At 49.0% G+C, this 14,541-nt stretch overlaps 1 protein-coding gene across 15 annotated transcripts in view; it reads left to right on the top strand.

Moving 5' to 3' along the window:
* ptprdb (protein tyrosine phosphatase receptor type Db) overlaps window positions 1-13,624 on the top strand; it is a 47,233-nt gene extending 33,609 nt beyond the window's left edge. For 8 of the 15 annotated variants that reach the window (XM_078080613.1, XM_078080618.1, XM_078080621.1 and 5 more), the window contains 12 exons: window positions 410-533; window positions 2,667-2,842; window positions 3,455-3,478; window positions 4,721-4,840; window positions 5,072-5,226; window positions 6,250-6,535; window positions 7,974-8,152; window positions 8,254-8,380; window positions 9,155-9,280; window positions 9,445-9,599; window positions 10,363-10,498; window positions 10,616-13,624. In XM_078080613.1, coding sequence (XP_077936739.1) covers window positions 410-533; window positions 2,667-2,842; window positions 3,455-3,478; window positions 4,721-4,840; window positions 5,072-5,226; window positions 6,250-6,535; window positions 7,974-8,152; window positions 8,254-8,380; window positions 9,155-9,280; window positions 9,445-9,599; window positions 10,363-10,498; window positions 10,616-10,684 — 1,677 coding nt within the window. In that variant the 3' untranslated portion in view covers window positions 10,685-13,624. The remainder of the gene's footprint in view (window positions 1-409; window positions 534-2,666; window positions 2,843-3,454; window positions 3,479-4,720; window positions 4,841-5,071; window positions 5,227-6,249; window positions 6,536-7,973; window positions 8,153-8,253; window positions 8,381-9,154; window positions 9,281-9,444; window positions 9,600-10,362; window positions 10,499-10,615) is intronic. The other 7 variants (XM_078080616.1, XM_078080619.1, XM_078080624.1 and 4 more) reach the window with 3 other exon arrangements.
* Window positions 13,625-14,541: the final 917 nt, after the last annotated feature.

Consider the following 14,541-nt stretch of genomic DNA (forward strand, 5'->3'; position numbering starts at 1 on the left):
CAGGAACTTAGTGTGTTGGTCCAACACAACCAGAGGGATTCATGCTGCTTTTATCCTCCGTCTCTGCTCGTTGGCGGCATTTTGTTTTGTTTCGATTGCGTCGAAAGCGGAAAGTCTGAAGCGCTGTAGTTTCAGACATTACTGTCCAGGTTCAATAACGCTGTTAATTCTCAATTTGTCCTCTGTTTGTAATGCTGTGGTTTTGCTTCAGTCACAGTGGGCAACAGCTCAAGTTCACACAACTGGGCAGTTTGGGGCTTTTCTAAAGCCATTTTCTGCATTTTGAGGCCAATGTCTGAGGAAAACTGTACAGCGCGTTGTTGAATAATTCGATCCATTATATGCGAGTTGAAAAGAGATGTTGGTATTTTATCTTCCCTTCTTTGACCTTGTCTCTTGCACCTTGCAGTCCCTCGACCCCGGGCAGCAGTTCACATGGGAGAACTCCAACCTGGAGGTCAACAAACCAAAGAACCGCTACGCCAACGTCATCGCCTACGATCACTCCAGGGTGATTCTCTCCAGCATTGAGGGTGAGACACGCTGCCGCGGTGTGTGTGTGAGAACTTCTACTTCTACCCTAGTGGGGACCAACTCGAGCAGTGAGACATTCTGAGGAAGTGACAGCATTTTGTTCTCTTAAGGGCCGTGTGTGGTTTGTGTCTTGGTTACAGAGTAAATGTTAGGCTGATGGGGGGGGGGGCGGGGGGGCATTTCACCTCTATTTGGTGCGTGACGTCAACATTTCTGCAGCTGTAAGTTGTGAAAAGAAACTTGTGTGAGGCGTAAAAGTCTGAGATCGTGGTCAGTGTGACGTCCTGCGTCCTGCAAGTGCTGGGAACTTTTTTTAAATTTATTTGTTAAGCTGTTCACCTTAACAGTAGTTCTGCTCGAACGTGATCAATGGAAATTAATGGAGAAGAATCCCAAGCTGTTAGAGGTTAAACATTTTGTGAGTAAATTGTCTAATACCAAATTGAATCATTTAACTTTGTGAAGAGGGCTTTTATTTTCCAATAATTTTAGGAGATACTGATTTAAATTAGGGGGATTTCATGTTACTTACTTTTATACTTTCCATCTTGAGTGTTCGCTTCTTTACAGACGGAGACTCAATTCTGACACATCGAGTAAAAAGTGTTTCCATCTCTACACAACAGAAAACGCACATTCCGTTGATACTGTTGGTTACTTTAATATTGGAATTTTGCAGCCACTGTAAGTCAAGTATTAAAGTACACGTCTCAGAGCTGCCGTACACGTCATGTGAGGTATTCACTGTACAGCGTATTTATTCATATAGTTCCACTGTGTGCTCATTCTACTGTATTTGCTCCTCTTAAAACTAAAATTAGAAAAATAAAATGGTCTCGGCCGCGTTCTCGGCGCCCACCTCAGCTGGGAAAGACCTGAGGCAGAGAAACTGGCAGAGAGGGAGGCAGTGGGAGGCCGAGCCCGAACAGATGAGCCTTATCTGGGCAGAGCATGTGTGAGCAGCCCTTCCACCCGGAGGCCTGGCTGTCTGTCTCCCTTTCAGCTTACAGCTAACACACACACACACACACACACACACACACACACACACACACACACACACACACACACACCGTTTCTACTACACGTTTAAAACACATGCCCAGGATGTGCATAAGCGCAGATATGCACTTCTGCTCCCCGTGCTGCATGAACACACACTCTGTGCCAGCGCGACTGTGTGCGTCTGTGTGCGTCTGTGTGTGTCTGTGTGCGTCGTATCTGCACAGCGCTGTAGTCCCTCGCAAATAAAGTTGCAGCACATCAGAGCACGTAGCCCGTCTGTCTGTTAAAGACCGGAGTTGATGAACATGTGTTCAAAGCTCTTCTTACCGTCTGTGCTCAAACCCCCCCGCGCTCCTGTGTGTGTGCGTAAGTGCACATGGCGGCGGCGGCGGCTTGGAGGATTGCGCTCACATGAAATGGCGTCGGGAAGAGAATCATCTGCAGGAGTTTCTTCCTGTCAGGGCTTCTTCTGTCATCGACTTCCATCTCCTCAAACGTTTTTTGTGGCACTTTGGCGGATTCGGGTCAAGGCTGAACGCACGCGCCCGCGTCTGCGTCTGTGTGTACTGTGGTGTTTTTGATTTGTGTGTGTTTGTGCGAGTGTGGATGTTTGAGCTGTGACTCAGTGATTTTGGGGATTATGGTATTAGGCCCCAGATGAGCAGGACTGATCCTAAATCAAATACACACAGATGGTCTCTCGCGTCGCAAACACTCACACACACACACACACACACACACACACAATCCCCTCCAGGACGAGCGGTGTCAGCTGAGTGTGACACAGAGGGGCCCTGCAGCCGCGTTGCCATTCAAAGCGACACATCCAGTATTCTCAGATTAGGCCCGTGATCGTCTCAGCACGTATTATAAAACAAGACGGCTGAACAATCCAACACCAAAGGACGCTTGGCCCGGTGCAACCGTTAATCCCCCCGCCATGACCCCAGATGAACCCCCCGCCCCCTTTATTACTGCAGCGCCAACCTGCTTTCACAGCTGCAGACTTTGATTAATCCATATAGATTATTTCACCGTGAATCCGAACAACAATCAGGTTGATCCGCAAAGGACAGAATGTGTTTACCAAGCGAGTGACGTCACATTCCCTTCACCTCATGGCGCAGGTGTCCCAGGCAGTGACTACATCAACTCCAACTACATCGACGGCTACCGCCGGCAGAACGCCTACATCGCCACTCAGGGACCCCTCCCCGAGACCTTCGGCGAGTTCTGGAGGATGGTGTGGGAGCAGCACACGGCCAACATCATCATGATGACCAAGCTAGAAGAGAAGTCCCGGGTAAGAAAGTACGCTGGGGCGGCGCCAACACAACACCGGCGCCCTCAGGGAGGCCAAGGGGAAACTGCAACCGTTGCATCCAGCAGACAATATCTTTATGCTGCAAGGGAGGCAGAGCCTTATCTGTTTGGCCCCAGTTTCCTTGAGGCGTGGGCGAGGCAGCAGGCGGCATAACGAAGCACCGGGGCGCCTCATCGCGAGAACAGATCAGAGGACTGAATGAGAAGACGAGCAACGTCATTAAGGCGGCGAAGCCCAGAGTGAGAAGTTAAGAGAGCACAGCGAAAGGCGCCATGCAGTTAATCAGCTCAAGGGGATAAACAGCAGGATGGGGGCAGTTCCAGGGGGGGCTACAAGTACAGCTGAATAGGGGGGAGGCAGTGAATTAGAAAATCATTTCAGTATGAATGCAATGTAATGAGAATGTCATGTTAGAATAAAGCAATAACTAGAAATGCTGGAGGTGTCGTCAGCAATTATGTCCACGGCCGTGTTCAGAAAATGATCCTTTCCTTCCATCTGCTTCCCTCCTACTAACCTGTGTCCTGTGTTAAAACTGTTTGCTTTTCCGACTTTTTCCAACCGTCTCCGTTGTGTCTGTTTGACCCTCAGATGCCCTCTTATTTCTTCTCTAAGGCAAGACCTCTCTTTCCTTCCTTTGCTAATCCCTTAAAATGCAACCTCACCTCACATGGTTCTCTCCTTACCTTCTTCCTCCATCCAGTGCCCTTTTCTGCTGCCCCCCCTCCACCTCTCCACCTCTCCCCACCACCTCTTTATCTGTGCTTCCAACCGGGTGCATTGACTCATCTCAGGGCCCTCGTAGTTTCATTGTGTCCCCCGCAGGTCAGACACAGTGCACATTGCCTGAGGACGGGTTACAAACGTCAGGCTGTTACTGTTTGTGACTGAGCGCGATGTGAATTCAATAAGTGATCACAGCGAGGACAGCGGTTAATTATCAGCCCACTGGCTCCATGTCTGCTTGTTGGAGGAGATGATTTAATCTCAGTCAGCACCTCTCAACGTCACGTGTTTACGCATTAACGACACGCATGATCCCAGATGGTCCGTCTGCGTCTTCTAGCTCCACTCAGGCTGGTACCCAGTACGTCAGGTGGCCTTCACGCTGCAAGCCTTAGTCTCGCCCCCCCGTGGACAGCCGCTCCTGTCCCCGCTGCGTCTCAAGGTCTGGTGGGAAAACAACGGTTGGAAAGCTGTGATTACAGCCTGATTGTCCTGGGCCAGAAGGCGTAATGCCCCAGGCAGGAGCAGCGGAATGCAGAGCGAGCTCCCTGCTGTCTTTGATGTGACGAGTGGAGGGATCAGCACGCAGCGTCTGCTCCGGCCTGATTCTGCCAAGCACACCCGGCCCGTTCCCCCCCTGTGTTACCCTCCCCGCTCTCTGAGGCTGACCTGGAGAAACTACATATATGGCCGCTTTATTCGGGGGGGCGATTTGGTTTGTGCAGGGTGTCGTTTTTTAGGGATTTGTGAGGTTGTACTGTAGGGCGATGTGCGACCTCACACATGTGAAGGGAAGCGGTGCACTTTGAGTAGACGGATCTGCGTGACGGCCACCAACCTGTTCATGCCACACAGGTTTTCTAGTATTGAAAGCTCTCTCTGTCTGTCTGTCTGTCTGTCACGCCTAACCCCACGCACTCACTAAAGCCACTTTTACACACCGGGTAGTCGCTATATATGCACATTTTTTCCCAACATTACTGTCAGAATTTTGCGCAAACTCTCTTACTAATTTGCAGTAACGTTCCCCTCCCAAAGTCTGCTCTTTCTGTCTCTTCTTTCACAAAAAGAAAATGCATACAGACATTATGCAAACTGCTGCGCGTCCTTACCAGCTTCCCCCCCACGTAGGTGAAGTGCGATCAGTACTGGCCGACCCGCGGCACAGAGACCTACGGCCTGATCCAGGTCACTCTGCTGGACACGGTGGAGCTGGCCACCTACTCCGTCAGGACCTTCGCCCTTTACAAGGTAACACGCCGGGGTTCGGTGGGCTGTGATGAGGCCGCGTGTGCATTCATCTGTTGAAATATTCTGTACATGCAGTTGCTTGTAGTTGTGACCCAACACGAAGGGAAAACAACATATGTAGTTCAATGGGTCACTGGGTTCAGTAATATATTAACTAATGTAGATCCGTTGGCTTCCAGCCTTAAAAAGGGACGTTTCTAAGTAAGAAGCAACACGTGCTTTATCTTCCAGAGCGGCTCCAATGAGAAGCGCGAGGTGCGTCACTTCCAGTTCACCGCCTGGCCGGACCACGGAGTCCCAGAACACCCCACGCCCTTCCTGGCCTTCCTACGCAGGGTCAAGGCCTGCAACCCCCCAGATGCCGGTCCCATGGTCGTCCATTGCAGGTCTGTGTGTGTGTGTGTGTGAGTGCTTGCATCCTGATTTGGGTCCGTCCTCGCTGGTCCACTAGTTGGAACTGAAGCGCGCTGCTCTGCGTGGAGGTTGAGGGAAGATTCCGGAGGTTTGTCGTTGGAGCTCCAGAGCTGGAGGGAAGCTGCTGTCGGGGAGTGAAGGAAGACAAGATGGAGGGTCGGCAGAGCAAGAAAGCGAAGAAAAGGGGATTGAGGAATGATGGAGAGCCAGAGTTAGCGAGGGGCCGGGTGTCAGAGGAGGTGACATGCGAGCGGAACGACGGCGAAGATGAGGTCGAATTGAGGACGCGGCGAATGGAAATGATGAATTAAAGAAAAGAGAAGGTGACGGGAAAATGGAATTTAGAAAGGGAAAAAAAAAGGACTAATGCATGAAAAAGTGGTAGGGCTGGCGTGAGAGTGGTGCAGGGATACTTTGGGAGAAGATGAAGCGGCTGGGAGACAAGGACGCGGAGGGGGAGGGAGGGGGGAGGTTGGCAGGAGAGGAGCTCTCCCTAATCTTCCGTAGCATTCAGATGGAGCATCTAACAGGATTATCAGTCAAATTTAATTATCCCGGCAAGACTCCATCATAATGTGCTTTACCGTATTAAGCAGCCTCCGTATCACACGACCCGTCTCATTTCACCTGTGCAGCAACCTCTGCATGTGTGTGTGCACCTCACCGACACTGAACAGCATAAAGCGTTTATGTTGACTTGCCTGGTCAGGCTGTTTCACCGCGTCGGTACCAGTTTGGGTGGGCAGCTAAATGTATTATATTTCAGGATTGCATGTCGATGCGAGCGGATATCTTCTTAACGCCAGTCAGACGGCGACGCTGACTCATCGCTGATGTCAATTCTAAAGTCCATTGTTGGAAATGTCGCCGGCCGGCTGCAAAAGTCGCTGCAAAACCGTTTGCCCCACAGTTCGTACCCCGGAGGGTACGCATGTCTTACCGCATCCCCATCTGCTCCTTTCCCCCCCCCCCCGCCGCCTGGTTCTTCGGCTCAGCGCCGGAGTCGGTCGCACCGGCTGCTTCATCGTGATCGACGCCATGGCGGAGCGGATCAAGCAGGAGAAGACCCTGGACGTGTACGGCCACGTCACGCTGATGCGCTCCCAGAGGAACTACATGGTCCAGACGGAGGACCAGTACATCTTCATCCACGACGCGCTGCTGGAGGCCGTGACCTGCGGCAACACCGAGGTCCCCGCCAGGAACCTGTACTCCTACATCCAGAGGCTGACGCAGATGGAACCGGGCGAGAACGTCACCGGCATGGAGGTGGAGTTCAAGGTGAGGAACTTATTCCGTTTATTGTGGCTCACAGAACCGACAGCAACAATATTTAGATGGTCCTCGATGATTGAGGCAATCTGAACAGAAGACGTTATATCTGGGTGGTTCGTTCCCATGAAACCTTCAGCTTGGGCCAGCTGCTGCTTTTGGGATGCGGTGTGGCCCGTTTAGAAGCTCACGCTGCAGGGTGACGGGTTCGCGTACACTCGTCGGTTACATCCCACCACAGCGCGTCGCTCCGATTGCCGATGAAACGAGGGGCCCTTGAACCCGTCTGCTCGACCTCGCGGCGGGACGTACGTGCCAGAGGTGTCCCCCCCCCCCGTCCCCCCCGTCCCGTCTCACTCAAACACTCTGCGGTGACAGACGCTGCGCTTTCCGCCCCTCGTCAACAAAAGCACCGACGGGATGGAATTTCCCACGGAGGAACGCAGAGGCCGGTCTGTGGGAGGAGACATGAACGCAGCTGTCCTGGCAGCTTTGGGTAACCCAACACTCCATTAGGACACGATGTTTCTGTTTCCTCGCACAGAGGCAGAGAGAGTTTACTGTGAGAGTCTAAAGAGGCTGCCAGCAGCGCAGGATTCCATCCAAGCTCAACAGATGGTTAAAATAACGGGACGGAACGTTTCGTGTCTTCCACACCTCATCGATGAGGCAAAGTCCGACTCACATGCTGAGCTGCTGTCGTTGGCACCGGACACCTCGGCCCGGCGAGCAGAGATGACCCGGCAGCGCGGTCTGCTGCTGCTCCCACAGCGCTCACCGTCCCCATTGTCCCCGTCTGCGGTCCCCGTCCCCCGGCCCGCTCTCTGTTCTTCTGTCTCTGGTCTCTGGGTCGGGGGTCGGAGGGAGGGTGCGGTGTGTGCGTATGAGGCTCTTTCTCATTCTCCCGTTGCCGGTGAAGGATCCTCTGCGGTTCACACATGTGCGTCGGGCCCTTGTGGGGCCCTTGTGGGGCCCTTGTGGGGCCCTTGTGGGGCTCTTGTGGGGCTCTTGTGGGGCCCTTGTGGTTTTCTGCCCCCCCTGTAACCCTCCACGACTCTTTTCTTCTCTCTCCTCTCGTTCCTTTTAGAATATTCCCCCCCGCTGCCCTCTTTCCCCGATATTGTCCCTCTGTCTGTCTGGCTAAATACCCTCCGGCCTGCTGAGTCAGACGGATTTAGTCTTCTTGTTGTCTGGGGAAGGTTTGCGCTAAATACATCTGAATGAGGTCCCTGTGTTTGTCCTTTTTCATCCAATCCCCCTTGTTCATCACTCCCCTCATCCTTCCTTTGATGTCGTTGTGTTTGAATCCTATCCACGGATCTTTAAGAGTCTCGTGTGGGACCGGCCAAGTTTTTGACACCAATAAAATGATTTAATAGATGAATTCACGCATCTTTAATGCCAGTCAGTGTAACGCTGTAAGATATTGACTTGCTTTCCGCTCCAGCGTCTGGCCAGTGCCAAGGCCCACACATCTCGCTTTGTGAGTGCCAACCTGCCGTGCAACAAGTTTAAGAACCGGCTGGTGAACATCATGCCGTACGAGACCACGCGAGTCAGCCTGCAGCCAATCAGAGGGGTGGAGGGGTCGGACTACATCAATGCCAGCTTCATCGATGGATACAGGTCAGATCACATGGCTGCTCGTTTGTTTGCCCAGTTGCCTCGTTGGTATTTATTCAGGTTGAGTTGTTATTTTAGGCTAACGCTGCTGTTTGTGTTCGCAGGCAGCAGAAGGCCTACATAGCAACCCAAGGCCCGCTGGCTGAGACCACTGAGGACTACTGGAGGATGCTGTGGGAACACAACTCCACCATCGTGGTCATGCTGACCAAACTGAGAGAGATGGGACGGGTACGGACAGTCAATTGTACCTCATAATTTAACTTTTTCACGCTGAAAGAATGCAGCTCTTTTTTAGCCATTCTCCCGTTTCCTGTTTACTGAGAACTGTGATGAATAATGTCCTTCTGCACCAAAGAAATGCATATTTAATACATACTTATACTATCAAGAACAGTATGTGATGCGTTTAAAATGCAAGCAGCACAGTGATAGTGACACAGGGACATAATGATGTGAGAAACATCTCATGAATATCCTCTCTCATTTGGCAAGAGACAATCTTCAAATGAATAATGCTGATGGTATTTTCACGACAGAGAAACCAGAAAATGCTCTCAGGCCTGATGTGGAGGCCCAGCACGTTGATCGTCACAGTTTAAAGCGTGTGCTTGCCCATGTTTAGCTTAGGTAGGAGACGATGTCTTTGCAGTGAAGAGGTCCAGCTGTTATGTACAGGTGAAACATATCTGACCTGTATTTTCATCTTTCTCCATGTAATGATTTAAAAAGTGCGTTTGGTCCTTTTTGTTTCCAAAGAACTCGCTTGTTTTTCCTGTTTTTGAGACGGTAAAAAGCTGATTTCTTTCACAACAATTTATAAAACTGACAAAATTCATTTTCATCATTTAAGACACCAATGTTTATCATAGTTTCTCAGGTCTTTACTTCTTTACTAAATATGTGTTGTTAATCTGTAAGTGGTGGGCAGAGCTGACCAGCCGACACGTTGTCATGGACGCACACAAAGCTGTGACCAGACGCCTCTGTGCTCCCCTCCCGCAGGAGAAGTGCCACCAGTACTGGCCCGCAGAGCGCTCCGCCAGGTACCAGTACTTTGTGGTGGATCCCATGGCGGAGTACAACATGCCCCAGTACATCCTGAGAGAGTTCAAAGTCACCGACGCCAGGGTGAGTCGCCTGTGTGTGTGTGTGTGTGTGTGTGTGTGTGTGTGTGTGTGTGTGTGTGTGTGTGTGTGTGTGTGTGTGTGTGTGTGTGTGTGTGTGTGTGTGTGTGTGAGCACTACTCTCCTGCCTTATCGTTCATCCTTTGATGGTAAATTTGTATCTTCCAGGACGGCCAATCAAGGACAGTTCGTCAGTTCCAGTTCACCGATTGGCCGGAGCAAGGAGTGCCAAAGTCAGGGGAGGGATTCATCGATTTCATTGGCCAGGTGCACAAAACTAAGGAGCAGTTTGGCCAGGACGGGCCAATCACCGTGCACTGCAGGTAAGACCTCCACCAGCAGGTCCTACTTCATGCCTGCTGGGCAATAAGCACGTGGGGGGGGGGTGCTTTATTCTTCACTACATTCGATCTCCAAAAAGCTTGGAAGAAGAAGGCCTGAACCTGTACTTCCAGCTATCCATTTACTGTACTATACAGTTGTTTTACATTTGAATGAGTATGGAGCCAAATCCAGGTCAAAGGTTTTGTTCATTTGAAAAACAACCTGAAAGAAGCTGAAAGTTTTGTTGTTGAATATTACAAAATACAACAATGTATTCAAAATAAAAATAAGTGGATGAGAAATATTTTGGGGATGAAAATAGTTTTGACTCAGCTCAATGTTTTTTTTGAATAAAACATTTTTTTTCCAATCTTCACTTATATATATATATATTTTCAGATTCAAATCTTATATTTTCACATTCAAAACTATTTTCACTTCCAAATTTTTTTTTCGCGTTCTGATCTTTTTTTTAACATTCAGACTTATGACCCTGATGTGGCAAAGGGGGCGGGGCATCAACTGGGAGGGGCGAGTCATCATGAGTGACAGAGTCAAAACTATATTCATCCTGAAAATATTTTTTGTCCACTTATTTTTATTTTGAATACATGTTGCATTTTTCAATGTTCAACAACAAAAACACATTTGTTTTTCAAATGAACAAAACTTTTGGATTTGGCTCCATAAATGAAATACTTTTCATGACTCACTACACTACGACAGTATTATTATACTGTGTTTCCGTCTCTCCGCCCACAGTGCTGGAGTAGGCAGGACCGGCGTGTTCATCACCCTCAGCATCGTTCTGGAGAGGATGCGGTACGAGGGAGTGGTGGACATCTTCCAGACCGTCAAGATGCTGCGCACCCAGAGACCCGCCACGGTTCAGACAGAGGTAAGCCCCCCCCCCGCTGTCATCCTCTCAACTCCCTCGCTGCCGTCCTCCCCCTCAACACTCGTCTTCATCACTCTCTTTCTCTCCCTGACTTGACATCCGTCTGCCTCCCCCCAGGACCAGTACCAGTTCTGCTACCGGGCCAGTCTGGAGTACCTGGGAAGCTTCGATCACTATGCAACATAAACCCGACTGGCCGCCTCTCTCATGCCACATCCCACCTAGTGCACTTTTCTTAGGTCACGAGCGGCCTAAAACAAGGCACTAGGCTGCAATGTGTCTTGTGAAGATTTGTTTGCGACCGAATGCAGAGTGAAGGGGACCCGCCGGCTCAGAAACAGCACCTCTAACTGAGCCATAGCAACCTGCTTGACCAGGGTGTTTCCTCTCACCCTCAGCCCAAACTCACCCGTTGGTCAGTCTGAAGAAGCAACTTCAACCACTGTTCCAATCAGAATACTTGATCAAATCTTGCTTTTCTTTTCCTTTGCTTTTGTTATTGGTTTCAGTGCTTTTGTTTGGGTGTGGAACTGTCTCACCTCGTCCACCGCCAGTGTAGCATCACCAACATGGACACAGGACCCGGCTGCGATATTTAGCCGTCACGAGAAACTTAGATTTGTCTATGTTGAGAACAGGAGGAGCCTTCGTTTCCATCTCGTGGACTGAAGGACTTTTGAGCACCAGAGAAGGGCCAACGGGAGGCTGAGCCCACCGAGCACACAGCATTCAGAAGACCGAGGATATACATCCCAGGAGAAGACACCCAGCTGTGTTCTGTTTCCACTTGTTTAGGGAACGAGAAACAAGCTATTTCTACCATACAGTAATAAAAACCACCGGTTCAACCTTATGCTTCATGTTCTAAGATAAGGGAAGCCTGACAGGGGTTTTACATGCGTAACCACAGAGTAAAACATTCATTTAGTTTTCTAGAGAGATAAATATAGATATGTGACTATGTTGTTGTTGTTTTGTTTCAAACTGGCAATTCTTTATGGCATGTCCTGTTTTTTTTGTTTTAACAGATTCTCGACTCCGTCGCCACTGACAACACAAAGTTGTGTTTTTTACCCGTCTGTGTAACACGATGAGCTGTAGCGTTAAAAGCAGAAAAAAAGGTGAAACGGTTTTAAAGTGTAATATCAAACTAGTGTGGAAAATGTTCACAGTTCTATAAACGCCACCGTTGAGTGTCACTCCCGTATCCTCTAAGCCACACGCACACGCACACACACACACACACGCACACGCACACGCACACACGCACACACACGCGCTCCTCGCCGAGTGCGTCTGTGTGCCGGTCGAGCCGAAGGCCGGACGGAAGCACAGAGAGCAAAGTACGTCTATTTATGCCTCCAATGAGCGTCGCGTGGGGGGGGGGGGGGGCAGGGGGGCGATGGTGTTGGGGCGGCATCGGCGTTCTCACCTGTGACTTCTCTCTCGGTCTGATTCAGTGTGCAATAAGTAGATGTGTGATATATATTTTTGTGTGTTGTCACTAACTGCAGTTTTACGTCATTACGAAGACGACGATATCGACGACGCGTCTTTTTCCAGACACGAAGATGTGACGCAAAGATGTTACAAAACGAGTCTCGTGTCCAAACAGAGGGACGACCTCTGACCTCTTCTCGTGTCACCACTCCAGTAGAGGATGTCATACTTCTGTGTGTCATGGCTACCAAGGGATGATCAAACTCATACTTCAAACAGCATCTAATAAGTATTTTGATTTTAGATTTCTAGTGCCTTATATTACACGCCTATTTTGATAACGTTACTTTAAAGGGTTCTTTTGTGTATTTTCCGTGTGTGTGCTTTTGAACGGAACGGATGTGCATATGATTTCGTTATGTTACAGTACGTTTAGGTATCTTGTGCGTCGTGGCTGTGAATCTTTGTGTGGAAGTTGCACAGTTGGACTCATCACTTTCCCAGCAGCAACGCGGTCACGTCACTTTTAATCAAACAGTCGTGACATCAGACACGGAACTCGTTTGGAACCTGATCATAAGCGGGATGGTCTGATCATTTTGTATGTCGACAGCTTCCTCTCCGTTCCCGGGACGTGTGCACAGGCTTTATGTATTTCACCCGGGCCTCGGTTGGCCCGCCGTCACGTTCTGGCCACTTTGACGCCGCAGCGACTTACTCGGCCGTGTAGAAATGAGGAAGATCTTTTGTCCGTTTGGGGAAAAGCTGAATATGAAAACGCACAGATACCCGAGGCCTCCTCCTGAAGTCACGCTGCTCCTCCGTGTTCCTCATTCTCACGTCAACAGTCCCACCATTTCGTTTCCTTTCTAACAACAAAGGCTGAGAGAAGTTCCGGTGCTACGTCTCCAACTACACAGAAACCATCTCTTCTTTTCTTTTTGTATCTCTGTTGGCGCTTCACCGCGTACGGGGTCGCTGACGGATTCCCACCATCTTACAGTAACCCTGTTGTCGTTTTTTGTATGCATGGTACCACTTTTGAGATGCCCCTTTGGTCGCACCTGTTACGGGAAGACTTGCACTTTCTCTCTTTGTACTATGCACTAATACTAGTATCCTATTATCTGCGATAGCCCCTCCCCTCACAAAGGAGTTTTACTTGAACTCAGTCAAAGTGGACCCTGTAATGCTCACATGGTTGTTCATATGTAAATAACACAAAACACAGAGAGTAATTGAAATGCATAAATAAATCAATGCATAGATAATTAAGGTAAAGAGTGAATAGGAATCAGAGTGATATAATAAAACGATGCACCTGAAATCACAGTTTATGGCACAGCAGTATGTGCAATACGTCACTTTGTGGATTTGTTGTACCACAAAGAAGTTTCACAAAGAAAGTGTTCTATTTTACCCCCTAATGTATAATGTAGATGGATAAAACGAGTTTATAAATTGTATAATAATTAAAATATGGTGTTACTTGGATCGATTACCTTTAATTGGTCTGTAAATGTAAACTTTATTTTGGGGTTTGTTTTCTGCTCTGGGTCAACAAGTGCTTTTTATTTTCCTACATTGGTTCCTGGAGCGTGTGAAAACCGAAAAAACAGGTCTGTATGGATTTCTGTTCTCTGTCGACACAAGTTTCATTTGTTACAAATAAACTCAAGTGAAATACTTCTGTCGTTTTGTATAATACTTAGACCAAGCGAAAGATATGAAAATAATTGAAATTTTTATGCAACTATTAACATTATTTTGATAAACAGCAGCTTGTAGTGTCTCGCACAAGTATTCGTTCCCCTGGGATTAATACCGCTTTCCCTATTTTGTGCGGTTACATAGAAATAGACATTTCCCCATTTGATCAACACAACGTGCATTCAAGTACTTTCAAGGTGCAAAACGTCATTTATTGCGACGTGAGTCAATACTTGGTAGAACCGCCTAGCTGAAGCTCGTCACATTGGATGCAGGCCGTCGGTGAACAATCTGATTCTATTTTCCTATAGAATCAGATTGAGGTTCGGGCCACTTAAGAAAAGCAGACTGCATCATATTTTTTCCCAGGGTCCAGGCCCTTTATTTAGCTGCATCCTTCTTTTCCTCAATTCTGACTAGTTTCCTGTAGCTGCTGAAGAGAAGCATCTGCACAGCTGGATGCCCCCACCATGTGCCGGGTTTCCTCCACACAACGTTTTGTATTGAGGCCCCATCGGAGAGGAGCACCTATCTCATGCTGATGTGGGTCCCACGTGGCTTTTGGCAAATCCAAATGGGATTTCTTAGCTTCCAACAGCAGCTTTCTTCTGGCCTTTCTTCCACAAAGGCCACATTAGTGGAGTCCACGGCTGATCGTTGTCCTGTGTACGGATTCCCCCCCTCAGCTCTCTTTGCAGGTCCCGCAGGCCTCTCGGTTTCTGCGGATTCATGTTCTCGTCCGGCTGGACGGCCGTCTCTTGGTAGGTTGTCCCACCGTCTTTCCAGGTTTTGTGAAATGTTCAAAGCTTGGGCTATTATTTTTATAACTTAACTCCGCTCCAAGGAGATCAAACACAACTTGTGCCGCAGACAATTAACCTCCTACCTTTCCT

Source organism: Gasterosteus aculeatus, chromosome 9 (assembly GCF_964276395.1).
Source record: "Gasterosteus aculeatus chromosome 9, fGasAcu3.hap1.1, whole genome shotgun sequence".
NCBI classification, from domain to species: domain Eukaryota; kingdom Metazoa; phylum Chordata; class Actinopteri; order Perciformes; family Gasterosteidae; genus Gasterosteus; species Gasterosteus aculeatus.